The 19,426-nt window shown below is 41.4% G+C and overlaps 1 protein-coding gene across 3 annotated transcripts in view; it reads left to right on the top strand.

Annotated features, from left to right (window-relative positions):
* Window positions 1–19,426, top strand: part of NIPAL2 (NIPA like domain containing 2) — a 48,806-nt gene that overhangs the window by 8,556 nt on the left and 20,824 nt on the right. For 2 of the 3 annotated variants that reach the window (XR_013947702.1, XM_080583145.1), the window contains exons 2-4: window positions 5,751–5,918; window positions 8,423–8,491; window positions 10,223–10,394. Coding sequence is in view for 2 of the 3 variants with exons in the window: in XM_080583145.1 (XP_080439271.1) it covers window positions 5,793–5,918; window positions 8,423–8,491; window positions 10,223–10,394 (367 nt within the window). In the remaining variant the exon portion in view is untranslated. The remainder of the gene's footprint in view (window positions 1–5,750; window positions 5,919–8,422; window positions 8,492–10,222; window positions 10,395–19,426) is intronic. The other variant, XM_080583146.1, reaches the window with a different exon arrangement.

Raw genomic sequence — 19,426 nt, 5'->3', positions numbered from 1 at the left:
TTGCTAACCAGAATGTTCTGCCTTCTGGAGTCCAGTCCTGCTTTTTTTTGCATTACAAACTATCTGTAAATGATTAACACTCTGTGGAAATGAAACAAGGAGAGCCAAGTGCGTGAGGTACAAGAAGGAAAGCAAGAACCTAATGCATAGCACCCCTCCTCTGCAGGAACAGCAGACTGGAAGGGCCTTTGGGCTGTCCATTCCCCTACCACATAAGTCACATAAGTCTTTTCCCAGATGGATCAAACTTCATTATAAATGCAGTTGAATCTCTTCTTTTTTCCCCTCCTGACTCATTACTCCTGTTTGGAAGTGTCATCTCCAGCCCACTTTTACCCCTGACCTATGTGTGTGACAATGGGGTTCAACAGTTGAGTACGCTCATGCAGGTTGTGACATGGGGGAGACTTTTTTGTGCACATTAACTGGAGAGTTAGTTATAGCTAACACAGGATTAATTGAGATGGGCTGAAAGACAAGCCTACCTTTGTTGGAAAGTGATGCTGGAGAGGTGCATGCTGGAAAAGGTATGCCATTGCACTGCTTCTCGCAACTGGCAATGGGAGATTTTCATACAAAAGTTCTTTTTTGGGGTTGGTAAATAATGTATTCATCTAGCTACATCGCTGTTGAGGTTTTGTGTTTCTGATTTAAGTGGATTAGAAATAGCTCGTTTGTACTCCAGCAAGTTTTGTACTGAAATAACAGAAGGGAACAAGCTAGGTGTGTTTTATTTAGAGGCACGTTTGTGTGTACACACAGAGCGAGTCATCTCTCCAACAGTGTTCTCTGCCTTGTCTTGCAACCTAACGTAATGCCTGACAGCATAATTTACTCAGATAGGGCTCCTCTGAGCTTGCCAGTCTTTCCAAGTACAGGCAGAGCTAGCTCCATCTTCCAGAGCACAAACTGGGGCACTCGGGCTCCCCGTGAACCTCATGCCTCCTTGGAACAAGGAGCTGCACCCTCCCTGGCTTTCCATTTCGGTGTCCAGGGAGCAACATGAAGCGGAGAGAGGAGCAGTGCTGCCTCTCAATGTGAGCCAGGCTGTAGTTTCTGGAAATTAATATACCAAGGTTTTTAGTAGTCTGGTTTATACCTTGCCTTGTGTACCAGAAACTAGACAGGATCAAACTGGAAGATCTAGGAAGCCTGCTCCTGGGCAGTAATGGAGGAATATCCCTGAGTCAACTGGCCTTCTTGTGGAGAAACTGGTCAGTCAATACTTGCTTGCATCCTTGTTTCTCCTGAGGGACCTGGGAACTGGCAAAAGTTTAATGATCCTTTTCTTGCTTTTCTGGGTATGTAATGTCTATAGTTGCCATGGAGATGTGATGTGATGGTCCTTGAGAAAATCTTTCTATTAAGGTGTTACCAGCTATGACTGAAATTTTTAGAGCCTCTATTATACATTAATTGGAGAGGCTTTTATTTGCAATCTAACAGGTAATATTAAAAATGTGAAATGCTCTCTGATTATGTGGCACAGTATCCCACGCTACTCATTTGAAGAACAGCGTAAAAATCCATTCTGCGCCTTCCCCATTCTCCCATTTATTTCTGATTCTGAGATTTGATTCTTCAGTATAAGAAATTGAAATTTAGGAGATGGTCAATTTGATTGTGACTCTTCAAGAAGGAGAGAAATTACCCCTCATAATGCTTGTAACATTATAGTGGATGGATATGTTTGTATATAGCCTTAGTGAGCACTGCTGAAAGTGACTTCTTTAACTTTTACCGATCATATTCTTCATCTCAGTTTGGTATCCATTATGGACATTAATTAAAGTAATCAGACTGAGGAATATAAATAAGAATACATGAAAATTATTAAAGCATGGAGCTGAACAAAATGGGCCCACTTCTGTAGTTGCTTTATCCTCTCAAACTCCCACACCTTTTGATACCTTAACAAGCTTTTCTTCCAACATTTACAGTTTGTCTCTTTTCTGGAAAAAGATATATTCTAAATTCATGAGCTAATGAAAGATAGAACCTAGTAAAGGCAAGAGCATTGTAATAGTTGTGAGATAGGAACTTTATTTACTGTTGTTTGGGATCCAGTGTGGCGACTCATGTAAAACCTACATCAAGTGTCTTGTCTCCACTCAGATTTACCCTGGCTTAGTTACCAAGTTCTCCTCTCTTCTTCTGTTCCTAACAAAAATGGTGACAAACATTTTAATTCTCTCTTTCCTGTGTATCGAACAATGTCCTTTGTCTTTTATGTCACAATGAAGAAACCAAATGTATTTTCATTACATGTTCCAACACTGGTAATTACACTTTTACAGTTATTTAAGGTCTCCTTCAGTACTTCATATGGGCCTGAAACATATGAATATATGAATTACATTGTGAAAACCATTGAAACAAGGACCTTATATTCTTTATACATCTGTAAAGCACTGAATACAGCCAGAGCTCTATAAATAATAATAGCTAAATGATAAGCCTCTCCAAATTCCAAAAATATGTTTTTTGTTAAGGATTCTAAATTCCTCTAGCTTCAGATTTAACACAGAACTGGAAGATTAGGAGGCATTTTTCCCCAAAGACTATTTTGTTATAGGATCCATTGAAATCTGGTAAAATTCTAATTACTGGAAACCAAATGTAGCATTTGAAGCTATATAGGTCATTACATTTGTTGAGAACACCTTTAGATCACAAATAAATACAGAAATAAAGAAAAAATAGGAGGAATGGTTTAACTAGCCTTGGTAAGCTAGCAGAGAACATACATTTGAAACTTTTTTTTTCTGTTCATCAGTTTAATTTACCAGCAAAGAAAGTTTCCATAAATAATGGCCATATACCTTTTACTCAATGCAAATTCAGTTAATCTTTCTAAGTTTTCATTTCATGGGCCTGGAAACTGCAGTTTAATGTGCATTAGGAAACACAGATGTAGTATGGGTAAATTACATCTCACTGTATAACTGAATCTCCAATGCAGATTTTACTCTGCAAGGGATAAATTTATTAGAATTAGTGCCAAAGATTTACATTTCAGCCTGGCTTTCATTTATCATAAGCCTCTTGCCTTACTTTGACAATAAAAAGAGACCTTGCATGTAAAGACCCTTTTAAAACACTTCCAGAATGATGTGGAAAGGCGTTAGGATAAATAAGCATCAGGCCCTGCACGAGTGCTCGAAGCAGGGCCGTATGCAGCAATATGCCGTACTGCCGCTCATTTATTTTGAAGAGCAATGCGTTGCCACTCCAGCTGGCAAATGGGTGCCTTCTGTCTGATTGTTCAGACCTCCCTTCCCCACGCCTGGGCTTGTGCGAGAGCCTCATGCAGTCAGGATGGGGGTACCAGGCGACTGCTGAGGGCACCTTGCTTAAGTTTGCCACCTCTCGAACCCCCGCAGCAGCCTCCCGTGCAGTCACGTCCCCTTACTGTCACCCCTGGCAAACAACGCAGGGTCACCATTTAAAAGCCCTCGCTGTGGCTTGTGAATTTTAATCCGCCTTCAGTGTTAAACATTGGCAGGTGGCTTATAAAGAACATAATGCTAATGGGGTATATTTTGGGAGGGTTATTTCAAACCTGGAACAGTGCCTTCCCAGCCTCACAAATAGTTGTTTTAACGCAAATGAGGCAGTGAGGAGTGGAGACCTAGCAATGGGGGGCCAGGGAAAGGTATTCCTCAAGGCAGCTTTGCCACCAAGGGAAATGTTGGCCGATACACAGCCTCAGTCCATGGTCTGTGTGCTTGGAGAATGTCTAGAAAGGACTGCAAAGCCAGCAAGTGACCTTCGTGGCTTGTTCCAAACCAAATTATGGTGAAGGAAATCAAATTTCTGTAGCGATTTTTTACTTTCTGGCAAATTTAAGGGCAGGATTTTTCTGGAATGAGCCTCATGCATTTGGAAGCATTGGAAGAATGCATCAACAGTCTGAAATCTGGGGTACAACAATGTGGCCTGCAGGTTCAGACAGATGTTTTGGAGATGAAGGGACTTGCGTTTTATGCCAACAGTTTTGAGTATTTCAGTCTTTTTCCTGTAGAAGGTCTTAGCTGAGTGAAGTAGCACGATGGCTCTGGCGTTGTGTATGCAACTGAATTCCTTCAAAGAGGTTTGTCTCAAGACTTGTGTGTGGGAAGTCCTGCAGTGCTATGGATGATATCACAACTGGATGTCACAACTGGAAGCTCTGTGTTCAGAGAGTATCATGTTTATTACTTATAAAACTGTCTGTTCCAGCAGTCCTCTAGCCTCTAAAGGATGTTGAATAGCGGACACAGCACCAATGATAATGCATTTTATAGGACAAGATGCGAGCAGAAGGATTCTGGTGGCCTTTGGGGCAATACAGCAACCATTTTAGTTTGACAGGGTAATCTATCTCCTGTTGTGGGGCATCTTCTTTCTTTGATGCCCAGTTTTATTAGCCCAAGATATGGTATCCTATTTTTCCTCTCCTGCTTTGAGCACTGTTGTAAATGACAGCTCTTGTGTGTTAAGGAAAGCCTGCTAGCTTAAGATGCATTTTGATTTGTGAAGTTTACAACCTAGTTTTCCTCTTTACTGAATTTCTGTTCCCTGTTGTTTTCTTTAGCATTGACATGTCTGAATATGAATGAACCTGCACAAGAAAGTTTTGCCATGCTATAGCTGCATGGTGTGACTATACTTTCATCTCGTCTCCCTGAAGGGATCTATGTGATATTTGACCTCCTTCATGCACCGTACTCTGCTTTTAATCTTTAGGGCTCTGTCCAAGCCCTGGGTTTGGAAGAACAGCACTATCACCCTATTAACCAGAGCTCATTAACGCATGTCAGTCTAGAGCAGTCAGCGCCATATATATGCCAACAGCAATGCTCAGGTGAACCATGTGGTCATTACAATCAAATGACCTGAGCAGTGAGGGTAAGTTTTGAGCTCAGACTGTGACCATAAATTTGCCTTGATCTTACACATGCACTGTTTTTCCCCTGGCTCCCCAGCCTGGGCTATGGACCAGGACCCTATGTCAGCAAGGCCACAGCAAGGCCAGGTCCCCACAGCCCTGCCCTGCACAGCCGTGGGCCCTGCTGAGCCAGGCCCACCTGTGGGCCCATGTCCCGGCCCGGCCTCATCCCATCCCCATCCCCAGGGAGGTTCCCAGTGCCTGGTGTCCATGACTGATGGGATGGGATTGGATGGGATGGGATGGGATGGGATGGGATGGGATGGGATGGGATGGGATGGGATGGGACGGGACGGGACGGGCTGGGCTGGGCTGTAAGGCCCTCCTGCCCTGATCACCCCTATGGGGAGTCCCTGACACTACTGGCCCCTGGGACATATAATGGGGAAAGCTGAGAGAAATGTTGATCCCCGTATTTCATAAGGGGATCATATGTCTTAATATTTCCCAGAAAATGAGAAGACTGAGAAGACCTAAATTTTTGAGCTACTTTCTGTTCCTGACAATTTCTGGTACCTACAAAAAGAGCAATGACTTTTGGGAAAAGGTTCCAGTTGAGACATGGGGGTGATCATCAGGTGAGATCTTGTGTGTCAAGAAGAAAAGCTCACATACACCTAACAAAGCAAAGCTCTCATGTAGTTAATGAGGCAACCACTGAGGTATGAAAGCAGCCAGTTCTAGAGGGGACACCAGTAATGCTCAGCATGGGAAGACTTCCTGCTGGAGTCCCTGTTCATGTAGTTTCTGGAAGTGGATGCTCAGATCATCATTAGAAGCCATAAGTGGGCTTAATTTTACACTTTTTTTTTTTTTTTAGATAACAGATTGAACACAGTCTCATCTTCTGCCCACCAGCTGTATGCAGGTTTTACATCAAGAGAAAGGGACATTTCTGAGAAATATTATGGGCCATCACAGCCATCCCACAGGGTGCCTTGCACCTGGGTTTTCAGCAACAACGTTAGGGATGGATGTCAGACCACAGGTGGGGATACTGCTTTGCCCGTCCATGCGGACCAAGCTTGGGGCCTTCCCTATTTCCACCCATCCTCTTTTTCACTGACAGCTTAGCTCATCCCTTGCTACCATGACTTATGTATGCCATGCATGGGGACCACTGACTGCCTTCAAGAGTTAGGGCTCCTGTCTAAGACATTTTACATTGAATGAAAAATGTGCTTTGGCAACTTAAAAGCTAGATGGAGAGCCTTCTTTGAGACCAGTTTGTTTCCTCCCTGGTGTGCTGCTTGGCTCCTGAGTCCTTCCCAGTGTCTATGATCACAGGCTGGGATTAAGGAGATGCAAGGGGGTGCCCAGAGATGCAGCTGTAAGAGCAGGGTTGGCTGCTGAAACGGAAAAAGCTGCAGAGAGACCTGGTTCTCTGCTGAGACTGGTGGGAATATATTAAAATTACTTATGTGAAAAAAAACAAAATAATGGGGTAAATGAGGTGGCAGTTCCTGTTTTCTGTTCCCTGCTGTCTCCTTTTTCTTAAACCCTTCACAATGAGGCTGACAAGGTCACCTCTCCACCCCCTCACAAAACGAACATGTTGCCATTTAAAAAGAATAAGTCTTTGGGAGCAAGAGAACAATTTTGATTTAGCTGCTGTTTTATTGAAATCACTGTTTGTGCAGGATGATGAGGGGAGCCAAACAGTCCACTTGTGAAGCTGTCAAACTTTGCACAAGATGTAGTGCCACCAGCATCAAAACCTGGGGGAGGAAAATCCACCCCTCTGATTCTCCAAGGCCCTGAGTGGGGGCTATCTGACTGCAGTTCCCCAGTGTGTAAGGAGTCTGCAGTGCTGCTCATGTCCCTGTAGTAGTTAGTCCTCGATATCAGCAGAGACATCCATGCCAATGTGTGCTTAGATGTCTTGTCATGCACCCCACTCTGAGGGATGTTCCCAGAGCATGGAAAATACAACACACATGAGAGCCCAGGGTGTGCTGCTGCTGGAGCATCCACTGGGGCATACTGGGATCTGGAGGAGAGGATGTAAGATGGGAAGGACCTGTAGTGGCCAAGCACCAGATGGCCTGGGGAAAACTCTGGAGTTAAGCTTGTTATTGAATGCTTCTCCCGTGCAGGTTGTGGCACTGGTGCTGTTACTTAGCACAGAGGGTGTGTGAGTGAAGGGAGCCCCCTTGCCTTCCCCTCTCTGCATCCTCTTGTACCTGTCAGTCACATCTTGGTGAGACCAAGCAATCTGCCAAGCATTTCACCCTGTGTAATTCTGTGGTCTGCTTCTCCTGAATCTGAGCCACCAGAAGTGCATGCAGCTGAAGACAGTTGGATTCAGCTGTGCCTCTTAAGATTATCATCCATTTTTAGACCTTCTGTAAGAAGGCCACTGTTTCTTCACACTTTTGGAGATGCTCTTTCCTCATCTGGGAATTATGTAGTCATACCAATAATCTCCCCTATTGTCCAAGGCCTTTCTGGACCACTTATTTATAAACCTCTTTATAAACATTGAGGTCAACATTTCTCTGCCTCTGGTAGGCACTGCCTGTTCCCAGGTCCCCAAGGGCCTCACAGAAGAAGAGTTATAAAAGCTGAAACCATGAGCCTGGTTGGATGCTGCTTTGCAGCTTGCAAGCAGTAGTTGTGCTGGGCTATGTTACTCTGACCTTGTTTGTAAAAACCCACTGGTAGTATGGTTCTTCTCTACAAGCTAATGGGACTTCTCATGGCATTAAACCGGTGGCCTTGGATGGGTGAATACACTTAGGACAACGCATAGTGGCTACAACATTTTGAATGTCAGTGGGGAGTTCTTCTGTGGACCTGTTATTTAAACTTGCTGAGATGGCATTTTTCAATGGCTGCTCTCCAAAATAATGAGTCCCATTTGAATGTTTTTAATTTCTCAGCTTCATAGAAAGTTTGCAAATCTTACTGAAAATTAGACAGGCTGATTAGAAAAGAATTTGGTTAAATAACACAATACATTAAGGAAACTGTCAGGAGACCTATGCTTCTAGCTGCCCTGTCAAATAGCGGATATGTTAACACATTAAATAACTGTGTTCCAATATGAACAGTTTGATTGCTGTTGATTTTCCTTCTGGATTATGTAATAAAATAGGTCTTCATTTATTTATTTATTAATTTATTGAAAAGAAGAATACATGTGTGTAGTGTTCAGCTGAGACCCGTCTATTTTTTTTCTTTTGCGAGACTTAAGGACTATTCTACCAAAGGCCAGCAAAACCACCCCCAGCAGTGGGATGCCCTTTCAGTTCCCAGTTGTTTACTACTTAAGCCCTAGGCAAAATGCACCAGCTTCATTATTCTTATAGTCCACTATGCAGACAGATATTTTTTTTTTTGAGTTTATTCAGTGCAGCATGAACTCAGTGACTGAAAAGTACAATAACGTGTTTTTGATTCCATTAAAATGTGCTATCAGAAAACCACTGTTGTATGTTTTTTATTAAACTAATAAGTATTTTTGTATTTCTCTGTTTTGTGATCTTGCAGACTCAGCTCTTGGGAGTTCTACTTGCTGCAGCTTCAAATTTTTTGATCAGTGTCTCTTTGAGTATACAGGTATGAAATTATTGGTCTTTATTTTCAGTTGTTTATATTTGGCAAGTAACTTTTTTTATAATTTGTTTTTATGCTGAAGTTCAAAATATAAATTCTGTTACATTTAATAAGCATTCTCTCTCTTTCTTTAACTAGTGTTGTGCAGTAGTTTTCAGCAAGATGATAGCTCTCAGGCTGTTCTTTGCTGTGATTCTCATATGGGAACACAATAAAAATTCATAACTCCTCCTACTCTTCCTTATAATGTGCCATAAGTAAATACCAGCTGTGACCTACATACAGTCCCACTGGACATCGTGTGAACATGTCTCTGTATGTCCAAATCTAAAGTGGAAGTGACTAAAAAATTCTTGGGGGTAACTTAGTGGGGTGATTAATGTAATTAAATGCCCATAAGCATAATCTTGTTTGCATTTTATTTGTTTATAGAGACACAAAATGCTGGATGTTACTGCAAATTGTTGGTTTGTGGATCAGGGAAGTTTGATTTCATTATGCTCCCCTTTTCCTTCAAGGGCTAAACTTCTTTCTAGTATTTCAACCCCCGAGCATGTTCCACAGCATGAAGCTGCAATAATGTTCTGCTTTGTCTCACTGAGGGAAATGACCGAGACTATGGTATATCACAGACATTACTCTTTGGCCCATATTCTGTCGCATAACTTACAGAGTAGAATGGAAGCCTGAGGAAAATGATTTACAACTTCCTTGTAACTCTACAGTGGCACTTCCAAAATCGTGTATCAGATGGTGGAGTAAAAAATGTATTTTACAGCCATTTATACTGTGATAGCTGTGTCATTTGGTTTCCAACTTTTTTGACTCATTTCCCTGTGCAGAGGGGCTGGTAAGGAATCTGAGAAAGGAAATGATATTCTGCAGAGCTAATGCAGATCATTGCATCCTTCCCCATAACGACACCTTCCTGATGATGCCTGGACTCTGTTTCAGAAGTCCACTGTGATCAAAGTCAAATTATCCTGTTATATACAGGTTCCTTCTGTACAGCCAGAGGGAAAGCAATTATGACATGCGTAAATGATACCTTCTCCATGTAGCTAGAAGTGCTGATGAAATATTACTCGAGTATATATTAAACCTGTTGACACAGGTATAGCTTTTTTTCCTTCCGAAAATAATGCTTTACCTGAAATCTTCTTCTAAGATCAAACAGGAGATTGTAGCCAAACCCTAAATTCTCCTTTTTGAATGCGAAGTCCTCCCTACAGCACATGTGGTTACGTACTGCTTTTTTGATCCTGAAATTGTATTTCTGGCTGTGATACATATCAAGGGCAGGAGCAGCATGGAGTCCAGTCCTGTTTTCCCAGTTTGTTGCCACCATTCTCATTATGGCCCATCTCTTCCCTCTGAGTGTTTCCAGATTCACAGCACGACCTACTGAGCTGTGCTTTGAGAGAAGAACAGAGGCGTGCAGGGACAGCTAGGAAGTACTAGCTAGTATTCACTTAATCTTTTTCAGATTTATTCAGAGGTCTAATTTTTCAGTCATTTCCACCACGGCTGAAAAAGCACACATCTGAAGCAGCATTGAGTTAACACAAAGCCGTCTGTCTGCAACAGCAAGCTGAAAGGCATGTTTAAAAAGAAAACTTTGACGCACCTGGAATTTGAAGTTGACAGCCCCCTTAATTACTCCACTTTTATTATACATAAGAACACAATGGAAGCCTTTCTTTTCATGCCTGTTCCTAATAATTAATTTTCTAGAAATGCGCTCATCTCCGACTAGCTTGCCAAACAGAGCCGAAGCCTTACTACACGAGCAAGCTGTGGTGGTGTGGAATTATCCTCCTGGTGCTTGGAGAGGTGGGCAATTTCACAGCCTACGGATTTGCCCCCATTGCCCTTGTCGCTCCACTAGGATGTGTGTCTGTCATAGGTGAGATGGTTTGCCACGTTTTGCTTGGGTACATTCTTTAATTGAATGCTTATTTGTGACTGGAGGAATAATACCAGGGGAACCACAGCAGGAATGAGAGGGGAAGATGTTAATGTTGTGGTTTGAAAAGAAATGATTCATATAATTACACGAGCTGACAGTTTAACACAAACCCTCTACTTAACTTGGAGACTCTTCTAATATTTTTTTTTCTTTTTCTATGGTTTTGTCTTTGTGGACTCTGTCACTCTGTGCTGTGCTAATCCCTGCCAGTCGGTCACCCAGAGGTGTAGCAGTGTTGCTGGCAGTGCAAGCCCTAAAGCTGATGCAAGCCCTAAAGTTGATGTCCTGCTGCCTGCAGAGTTCTGCTCTGATCTTGAGTACCTGCAAGGTGCTTACTATGTTACCATCACACCAAGGAGTTTCTGCTACCTGCCCCTTGTCCATCCTCATGCTTCTTGGGCATATTGTCTTGACTCTGCCCAGCCATCACTGTCAGTTGCCCTCACACCCGGGTGCACCTCAGGATCTGTGTGGTGGCAGGGTTTGGTCAGGCCTGCACGCCAGAAACCCTTCTGAAGAATAATATGTTCAGTAAATCTGCAGCAATTTTTCTTTCATTAGATCATTACCTTCTTTTTCACACTGTGTTTTTGGAACCTTACTCTGAGCAAAGAATACTTGTGGTAGCAGAGTGGGAACAAAAGGGACTAGAGATTTCCTGGAATGGTTAGCTTATTTGTGGACATTATCAAAGTTGTTCATTTGTTCCTTCACATGCAGATTAATTGACCTTTAGCAGAATTATTTCTATCCTTAGGACTCATTTGATGCAATCTTACCCTTTACTTGATGATTGTTTTTTTTGTAGTTAAGGTATTTGGGTATATCTTGGGTGTGAGATGTCTTGATTCTTTGATAAAGAAATGTACATTTTAAAAGATGTTATCATGTTGTGCTAATGCAGAGCAGAGTGGACAGGACAATATATAGAGTGTATGAAAACCAGAATACAAGGTGCAGCTGTATCCCTTGGTCAAGTTGCTTCACATCCACAGCTGAAACACCCAGGGTTGAGATATCACAACAGCTCCGCACACGCTGGAGCTCATTCGCTTGCTATTGACAAGTGATAACATTTCATGGTCTGTGTCTAGCTACCAGTTTCATGCTTGGAAGCAACACTGTGGTCAGCGATTCTGCACGGGGAGGTAGAAAAGATGAATTATCTTCCCTGTGGACTGTCTGGCTGTAGTGGAAAGAGGCAGCCAAACATATGTGGGTGCAATTTAGCAATGAAGTAGTGGGGGAAGGAAACTGCAGGCAATTTACTGTAACCTTTAATGTTAAACTATTGCAGAATTTTGCAGAGTGAGATATAAAACTGCTGTAGTTCACCGTTGTAGGAAAGATTTCTCAAGGAAAGGAATGAGATATTACCTGAGATGAAAATGTAAATTATGACATATCCCAGTGTGATTTTGGTGGCAGTAGTTATATCTTTAACAATTGTAGACATTTCCAGATGTTTCTGAACATAAAGGGACTTGATCTAATTTGTTGCCCAAACTGAGGAAAATGCAAATGCATCTAGCAAGAAGAAATGAAAAGCATTGGGAAGGCAAAAAGTTACATTGGTTATTAAGCTACTACAAAGAAAAAAAATATTTAAGATGATTTTTATCTGGGCAAATTCCTTCTTCCTTTCCTTTGCAATATGTGAAGGAACGTTGCATCTGTTTCCTTCATTCTCCATTTCTCCTTACTAATAACAAGTATCAAGAAACCATTTTCCTTACTATTATATTTTATCAAAATTCTCACCCACTTTTTTTTTTACTTTTTTTTTTTTTTAAACTGACCCCAAAATGCCTATACTGGAAGACCCCAGAAAGCACTTCAATATCTTATTTTCCATTCCCACATATCAACTGAGAGTTTTCCTTTCGTAGCCCAAACAACAGAGATATCTGAAATTGTATTTAGTCTAGCAAACATTCCCTTAAGGAAGGGAAAGTAAAAATGATGTAGACAGCCAATTACAACAATAACTTCCCAGTAACACTTCCTACCCCTAGATACTTTCCTGTCTTCTGAAATTAGAGCTAGAGAGACAGAGAGAGAGAGAGAGAGAGCATCCTTTTAATATTAATGGTTTGTCATTTAGAACAATGACAAACTGACCAAGATACATGCAGTTCAGCTGCTAACAACTGTGCAGAGGATGGTTTAGGCATCAGGTCTTCCAGTTTCAAACATCAAGAAATATTTTTTAATTAAGTTGTGACATCTTTTAGGTGGGGAGCAGTGGACTTTGCACAGTCTGCTCTTTTGAGGGATTGTTGAATGTGCGACTTTTCATAAGTTATTTTTCAAAATGAAGAAATTAAGCACTTGTTAACAGACTCCAAATGGGTATTTGAACCTTAGGTCTGCCCTTCTTATAAGCACTTTTTTCTGAATTTGGTGTCAGAACATCTCAGATGGTAAGAGCTGGCTCCATCAGTTATGCTGGGTACTCAGTACCTGTGGCCGTGCAGAGGGGAGGTGTGCTTCATGCTATGCCCAGTCATCAAGGGGACTCTCTGAAGCTTTTTGTGACTCTGGGTCTGCATGGAAAGTTTTCTTCACTTGGAAACCAGGGTGTGGGGAGAGGATAAGGCACACTGCAGTCTCTCCAAAACAGATTTGGGCTGTACCCATCATGTATCTCCAGACCTCTGAAATAGGAAGCATCCTGGGTCTTAAAATAGATGGAGCCAACATCTATTATGCTCTGCTACCACATTTAACTGCATCCAACTGAGTTTTGTGTTTAATCCGGTATCAATTAAATAGTGAAAAGTTTTTGTTTTGTCCTATTGAGCTGGGTGCTTCTGATGGATGTTTTAGAAAGAATCTATCACCACAGACCATGAGTTGGCATGACACCAGTAGATTTTTCTTTTTTCTTAGAATTAAGCTACAAAGACTATATTTTTCTTCTTACACAGTGGAAGTATTTCTGTGTGTGGTTGCAATGATGCAAGCTCTACATCTGTTCAGGGTTTTAAATAGTTTGAGAAGACAGCAGTTGTTTTCTTCAAGAGGAAAAATTGGTAAATTTTTAATTTAAAAATGGAGGATTAATACATGTTTGATGTGATCATTAAAAAGCTTTTTATACTTAAAAATTAAAAATCATGTTTTACATGTAGCTTGGGTAATTTTAGACTCCTGTGGTTTTTTGCTCATTCTCTTGCTTTTGCTTGCAGAAATAACTTAGAGGGGGTTGGATGAGGAGAGGCCAGTGGTATCAGAGATGGGTTCTTATGCAGTTTTCCTCATTCTCTAGAGATTTTTTTTTTCCCATTCAACTCACTTAGACTGACAGTGTTGAGATCCCTTTGCATTTTTGGTATGCTCCTTCTATGTAGCTGTGGGGAAAGATATTGCTTTAGACTTTGAAAACTGATATCCCTGATGGTGCTTTAGGGAAAAGATTCTCAGATATTCTTATAGAAATGGACTTCTCCCACTCACTGTAATGTAACACCTTTGCGGTCCAAGACCGTGGGATTTTGCGAACTCTTGTTAATGAGGACTGGGAAACATTCACCAGACTATTCTTTAAAGTGCTCTATTTGTACTTGTCTAGAAGATACAACGAAAGGATTTCCATGGTCCTTCCTTCTCTCTGCAGTGTGTATGGTCTGTAATCCAGTTTCCAGAATTAAGCTTGCCTTAATGGTATCTCTCTTGAGAAATTCCTCTGACATTTTGCTTGTTTCTTTATTAGGATATTGACAATGGGGATGGGGAAGAACATTTAATGTCCTGTCCACCACTTTTTCCAGTAGTGATATTTAATCATGTTGGAAATGTTACATGTTCGGTGTGCAGAATAGCTACCAGGAGGTCATGCACCAACTGACTAAATTCTGTAAAATCTTTGTTTTTATTTAGTACACCATTAATATCACAGAATCACAGAATGGTTTGGGTTGGAAGGAACCTTAAAGCCCACCCAGTTCCAGCCCCCTGCCATGGGCAGGGACACCTCCCACCAGACCAGGTTGCCCAAAGCCCCATCCAGCCTGGCCTTGAGCACCTCCAGGGATGGGGCATCCACAGCTTCTCTGGGCAGCCTGTGCCAGTGCCTCACCACCCTCTCAGTGAAGTATTTCTTCCTAATATCTAATCTAATCTAATTATCTCCCCTCATTCCCCCTTGTCCCATCACTACACTCCCTGACCAAGAGTCCCTCCCCAGCTTTCCTGCAGGACCCCCTTTGGCACTGGAAGGCCTAAAGGTCTACCTGGAGCCTTCTTCACCGTCTTCATAGGAGAAAATATCTATCATATAAACTAAGAATAGGCTTGAGCGGTTATTTAGCTGTGACGAACTTGTTCCTATATGTCTTGGGCAGAGCTAGTGCTCTGTTTAACCCTAGATATATATTCTTTCGTTTTCTCCAAATTTGTGTTAATCCTCCTCTGGCACAAAGCTTTGATCAAATGTACTCAATGATTAAATGTAAACAATGATACAGCGATCAAATGTACTACCTGCCTCATCTTCTCTCCAGATCTTCCTGACTGTGTGGCATGCTACACTGGCTTGGATGGATTAAAGCATCTCCTACTGATTCTCTACCAGGACGGTCCTGAATTTCTTCAGCTCAGAAGCTAGAGAGAGGACTGAGGGTCTATCTGTATAAAGCACACTTTAAGGTCACATTTTAAGATGTGATCTTCCCCAGCAGCAGCAGCATGCTCACAGATTGAGTACTCCTCAGCAATTGTAGTGTGAAAATCAGCTGGGTGATCTTAAACTGCTTCATAAGATGGAGGCAGACCCTTAAATTGCATAAAACAGTGCAAATGCTTGGACTCAAAGTAAAATGTTTTCCCTATTTCACAAACTGAGACAAGTGCAAACAGTAAACAAATCTTCAAATCATGCTCCTCCTTTGGTATTTTATCCAGATTGTTAGTGAAATGAGTACAAAAGAGTTCTGCAAAATGGATGGTTTTGAGAGCCTTTAACAAATTGATGTGATTTTAGCTTTACTACCAATCAGTTAAGCTTAACTGAGTGAATATTAGAGGCTAACATTCATTTTGTGTGTCTATTGACAAGACAAAAGCAGCATAGGTAGTCTGTGTATTTATAAAGACAGTACTAATCTATTTAAACTAGTACATAAAGCTAATCTAAGACTTGAAATGAAAAAACTGAAGGATATACTCGCATTTAAAGTTATGGACAGTTATGAAAGTAATTAGTTAGGGTAGGGCCTGATAATAAAAACAAAGGTAAAAAGGTGAGTTTCATAAATAGGCTCAATACCAGGAAAACAATTCAATAATGAAATACTATATAAATATTTCATATTATATATATACTATATGTATATAATTATGAAATATTTGTGAAATAGTTTTGGGTGGAAAAATAAGTAGTAAACACTTTTTTGGATTGGAGAAAATCCAAAAAATACACTCTAAGGATCAGTATGTATTTTCTGTCTTTAACTTCTATTCTTGTATATTATTCCTTTCTTAAATACAAGCAAACAAACAAACAAGAAAAAAAAGCCTAAGCACAGATTTCATGTCTAGGATGCAGAGGAGTTGTTTTGTGAGCTGGATTCTCACCCTTCAGTGTCTGCTACTGGCAGAACCCACATATCATGCTATTCTTTATTTATATTTCTGCTGGAGAAAACCTGCATATGGAGATAATCTCACACTATCACTCTCCTAGGAGAATCAGCATCTGACTAATTTATGTGTAGCACCATTACACCTCTCCCTTAAGGCATTTAATTGCATATCATGCAGAAAATGGATGTTTCCTATCCTTTTTTTTTGTTTTTAATTTCAATTGAAATTCACGTGCAGTAGTAATAGACAATGAATACAAACCAGACCATTTTATGCAGATATGTGAAAAGGCAAGGTTGTTTCAACATAATGATTAAGCTCCTGAACAAACCCATTTTTTTTTTCAATTTTCTACCCAATAGTTTTTATCATGATAATTTTTTTTTATATTTTTCATTTGAAATATTAATTCCATATTTCCAGATTGAAGAGCTTCATGAGCCTTCAGAAACGTCAAACCATAAAGATACAGATTTTTTAACAACCTATTTGCATCTCATTTTGTGGATATTAATGTAAACATGATGCAATCGAACCAAGAAAATAACTCAAAGACTTCATTAGGATGTATTTTCATTTGTATGGTCCTCCATGTATTTGCCCAGGCTTGAATCTGTAATGTTCAGTCCTTAACAGAACACCTCCCAGATTTTTCTGCCCTTCTCTTGGTCTAGCAGGCTTGCTGCCACTGCTTTCAGCAGTAGAAACTGTGCCTGGTTTTGAAAATTTTACCTCAATAATTAGTTAATAAGCTAAAAATATTCTGATTCAGCTGAAAGCATACAAATGTTCTCAGACAAACAAGGATGCAGTCTTTGCTTCAACGACTTACAGGCTGATACTTTAGGCTTAGGGTTGTACATGTGTAGTATTGCTAAAACCAGCCGTTCAAAAACAATGAGAGTGTAGAACAATGATAAATTGCTTGTTGTGTTGCCAAGCTGTTGCCAGCTTATGCTCTGACACAATTTTTTTTGTTTGTTTGCCTTTCTGCATTTTTGAATTCAATTGCTGACCAATTAAAAAAAATCAGAGGCTATTCCTCACTGACATGGATCTCGTTCTCTATGACTGTCTATAGCTTTTTTTTTTTAAAGAAAAACAGGCAAACAACTGAAGAGTTGCAAAGACACAGTAATACATTTCAGCACAGCAGTTGCCCAACGTCCTTGGTCTATTCATTCATAAGGTTGAACATAATGTACAGTGATTTACTTCCCGCATCAGTATAAAGTCAGGGGAGAAGGATGCCCACAGCTCCTGTGACAGAGGGGGAACAGGAGGACCTTGGCATAGGAAAGGGAAAATGGTGGCTAGGTGGTAGGAAAGGCTTTAACCCGTATATCTGGTGGGCTTAGCTGTGGCCTCTGGCTGCCCACTCACTCTTCTGCCAAGGGTTCAGACAGTCCTGGGGTAACTCAGGCTGGAAGGGGCCTCAGGGTGCCCCAACCTCCTGCTCACCGCAGGGGCAGCTTGGAGGCCACCAGGCACAGAGGAGACAGCAGGGGCCATGTGGTTGTCAACCAACATATTGGCTTGAGAAGCTAATGTCTTACGCAGTGAAATGCACCTGAGACTGTGAACTGGAGCCCTGAGGAATTCAGGAAGAGGGGCAGAGAGCTGTGAGGGCTGCACATTTCTCCCCAGGCTCCTGGGGCTCACAGGTTCCTTTCACACCCCTTCTCTTCTATCCCGTTGTTTCTAACAAGCCTCTGCCTGCGCTGGGACAATCTGCCCTTGGTTTGTTTGATCTAACCTGGCTCAAACCCACCCTGCCAACTGGAGAACATAAAAGGTTGTTTAAAATTCAGACTCACAGAGCTTAAAGCCCATAAAACTACAAAATAAAAATAAAATTTAAATAATGCGTTAGACAGTGTATAATAACAAAGTGCTATTTTGGCTGTGCTAATGTTGCTTGCTTGGAATTCAGTCCTGAAAGTAGTAGCCAGAACTTGCCAGATGCTGATCAAACTCATGCATGTCCTCCAGCATCTCAGCCACTCTGTGTAACCATTCTCTGCTTCTTCGCTTGGATATACCACTCTGCTTTTCTGCTTCACTTGAATGCATATGAAGTCTTGGTGGCTTACCCACAGGGACAGTTGCCTTTTCTGTTCAGTCTCTGCCCTGGGTTTTGCTCTCTTCCCCTCCCAGTTGCACCTCCCCTCCTACTTCAGGTTTTGCCAATTCCTCCCATCCCAGATGGCCTAATGTATGTCCTCAGAACCTCCTCTTCTTTTTTGGTTCCTCTACATACCACACATAGTAAAGTGCATTAATTATACATATATTCTGTTAAGCTCATGATCTCTTGTGCATTACCAGCTATCTCTGGAGAAAGAGCTTGCAGCATCTGAATGCATTATTAAAGCGGATGACAGACTGAGTGACAAGTTTCATTATCTGGATGTGTTCCAGTGCCTGCCTGTGCCCACTGCCAGCCTGAGAGCTTGTGATCTCCCCAGGCTGCCATCTCCAGAGAAGCAGGCAGTGGAATTCGGGGCATAACTCATCTCACCCCAAATTGGATGCCAGTACTGGAACTGAACTTTAAATTGCATTTACTAGATCTCTGCTGAATGCACTGAGAGCCCAGACAATGGGGCAGTCAAAAAAAAAAAAGAAAAAAGAAAAAAAAAAGAAATCACTCAGGTCATTAAGCAACAGGTCTTTGCTGTTACAGTGGCTGCCTACAGGGGTGGTCTGAGATGTAGTTCGGGAGAGCTCTGACAGCAGGGAGACAGAGCAATAATTAATTCCTGCACTAACTTGGGTTGCTGCTACTTCTTTCCTGGCTTTTATCCTCTTTCTTTTCTGAACCTAGGTAGCTCTGGTATTGCCAGTGTTGCCTGGATACCAGTGTCTTTTCTCCAGGAAAGTTGTCACTGAAACACAGAATAAAGGAAACCGTGTCAGGTAGCTTACTTTCAGTGAGGTGCTCTCAGTTAGAGATTCTTGTACTGCTCTTACTCATTTGTATGGGTCTCCATCACTCTTCATGCTGTTTAAATTTATGACTTATGCTTTATCTGATTTTTAACTAACATGATGCTGAATTCCAGTTCTGTTTACCACTTGTTCTGAACCTTTTTTTATATATCTAGAGTACATCCAGTAGCTAACAACAGATTAATTTTTGCATCAGAACAATAGAGATAATGAAGTGAAGATGGTGAAGAAAAGATCTGTTATTTCAAGAATAAACCAATAATTTAATGCTGTAGGCAGGAACAGAGCTCCTGTAACAGCTTCCCATGATTTAGGTTCAATGTACCCTTTCAGAGTCCCTCCTGAGCAGTCATTCTCTGAGAGGTTTCTGAATGAATCTGATATTACCGACACACCTCCCCCAAAGGCCTTTCTTCATCTCTTCTGGACAG

This window comes from Anser brachyrhynchus, assembly GCF_964034855.1.
Source record: "Anser brachyrhynchus genome assembly, chromosome: 2".
NCBI lineage: Eukaryota > Metazoa > Chordata > Aves > Anseriformes > Anatidae > Anser > Anser brachyrhynchus.
This window is presented reverse-complemented; position numbering and strand designations above follow the sequence as displayed.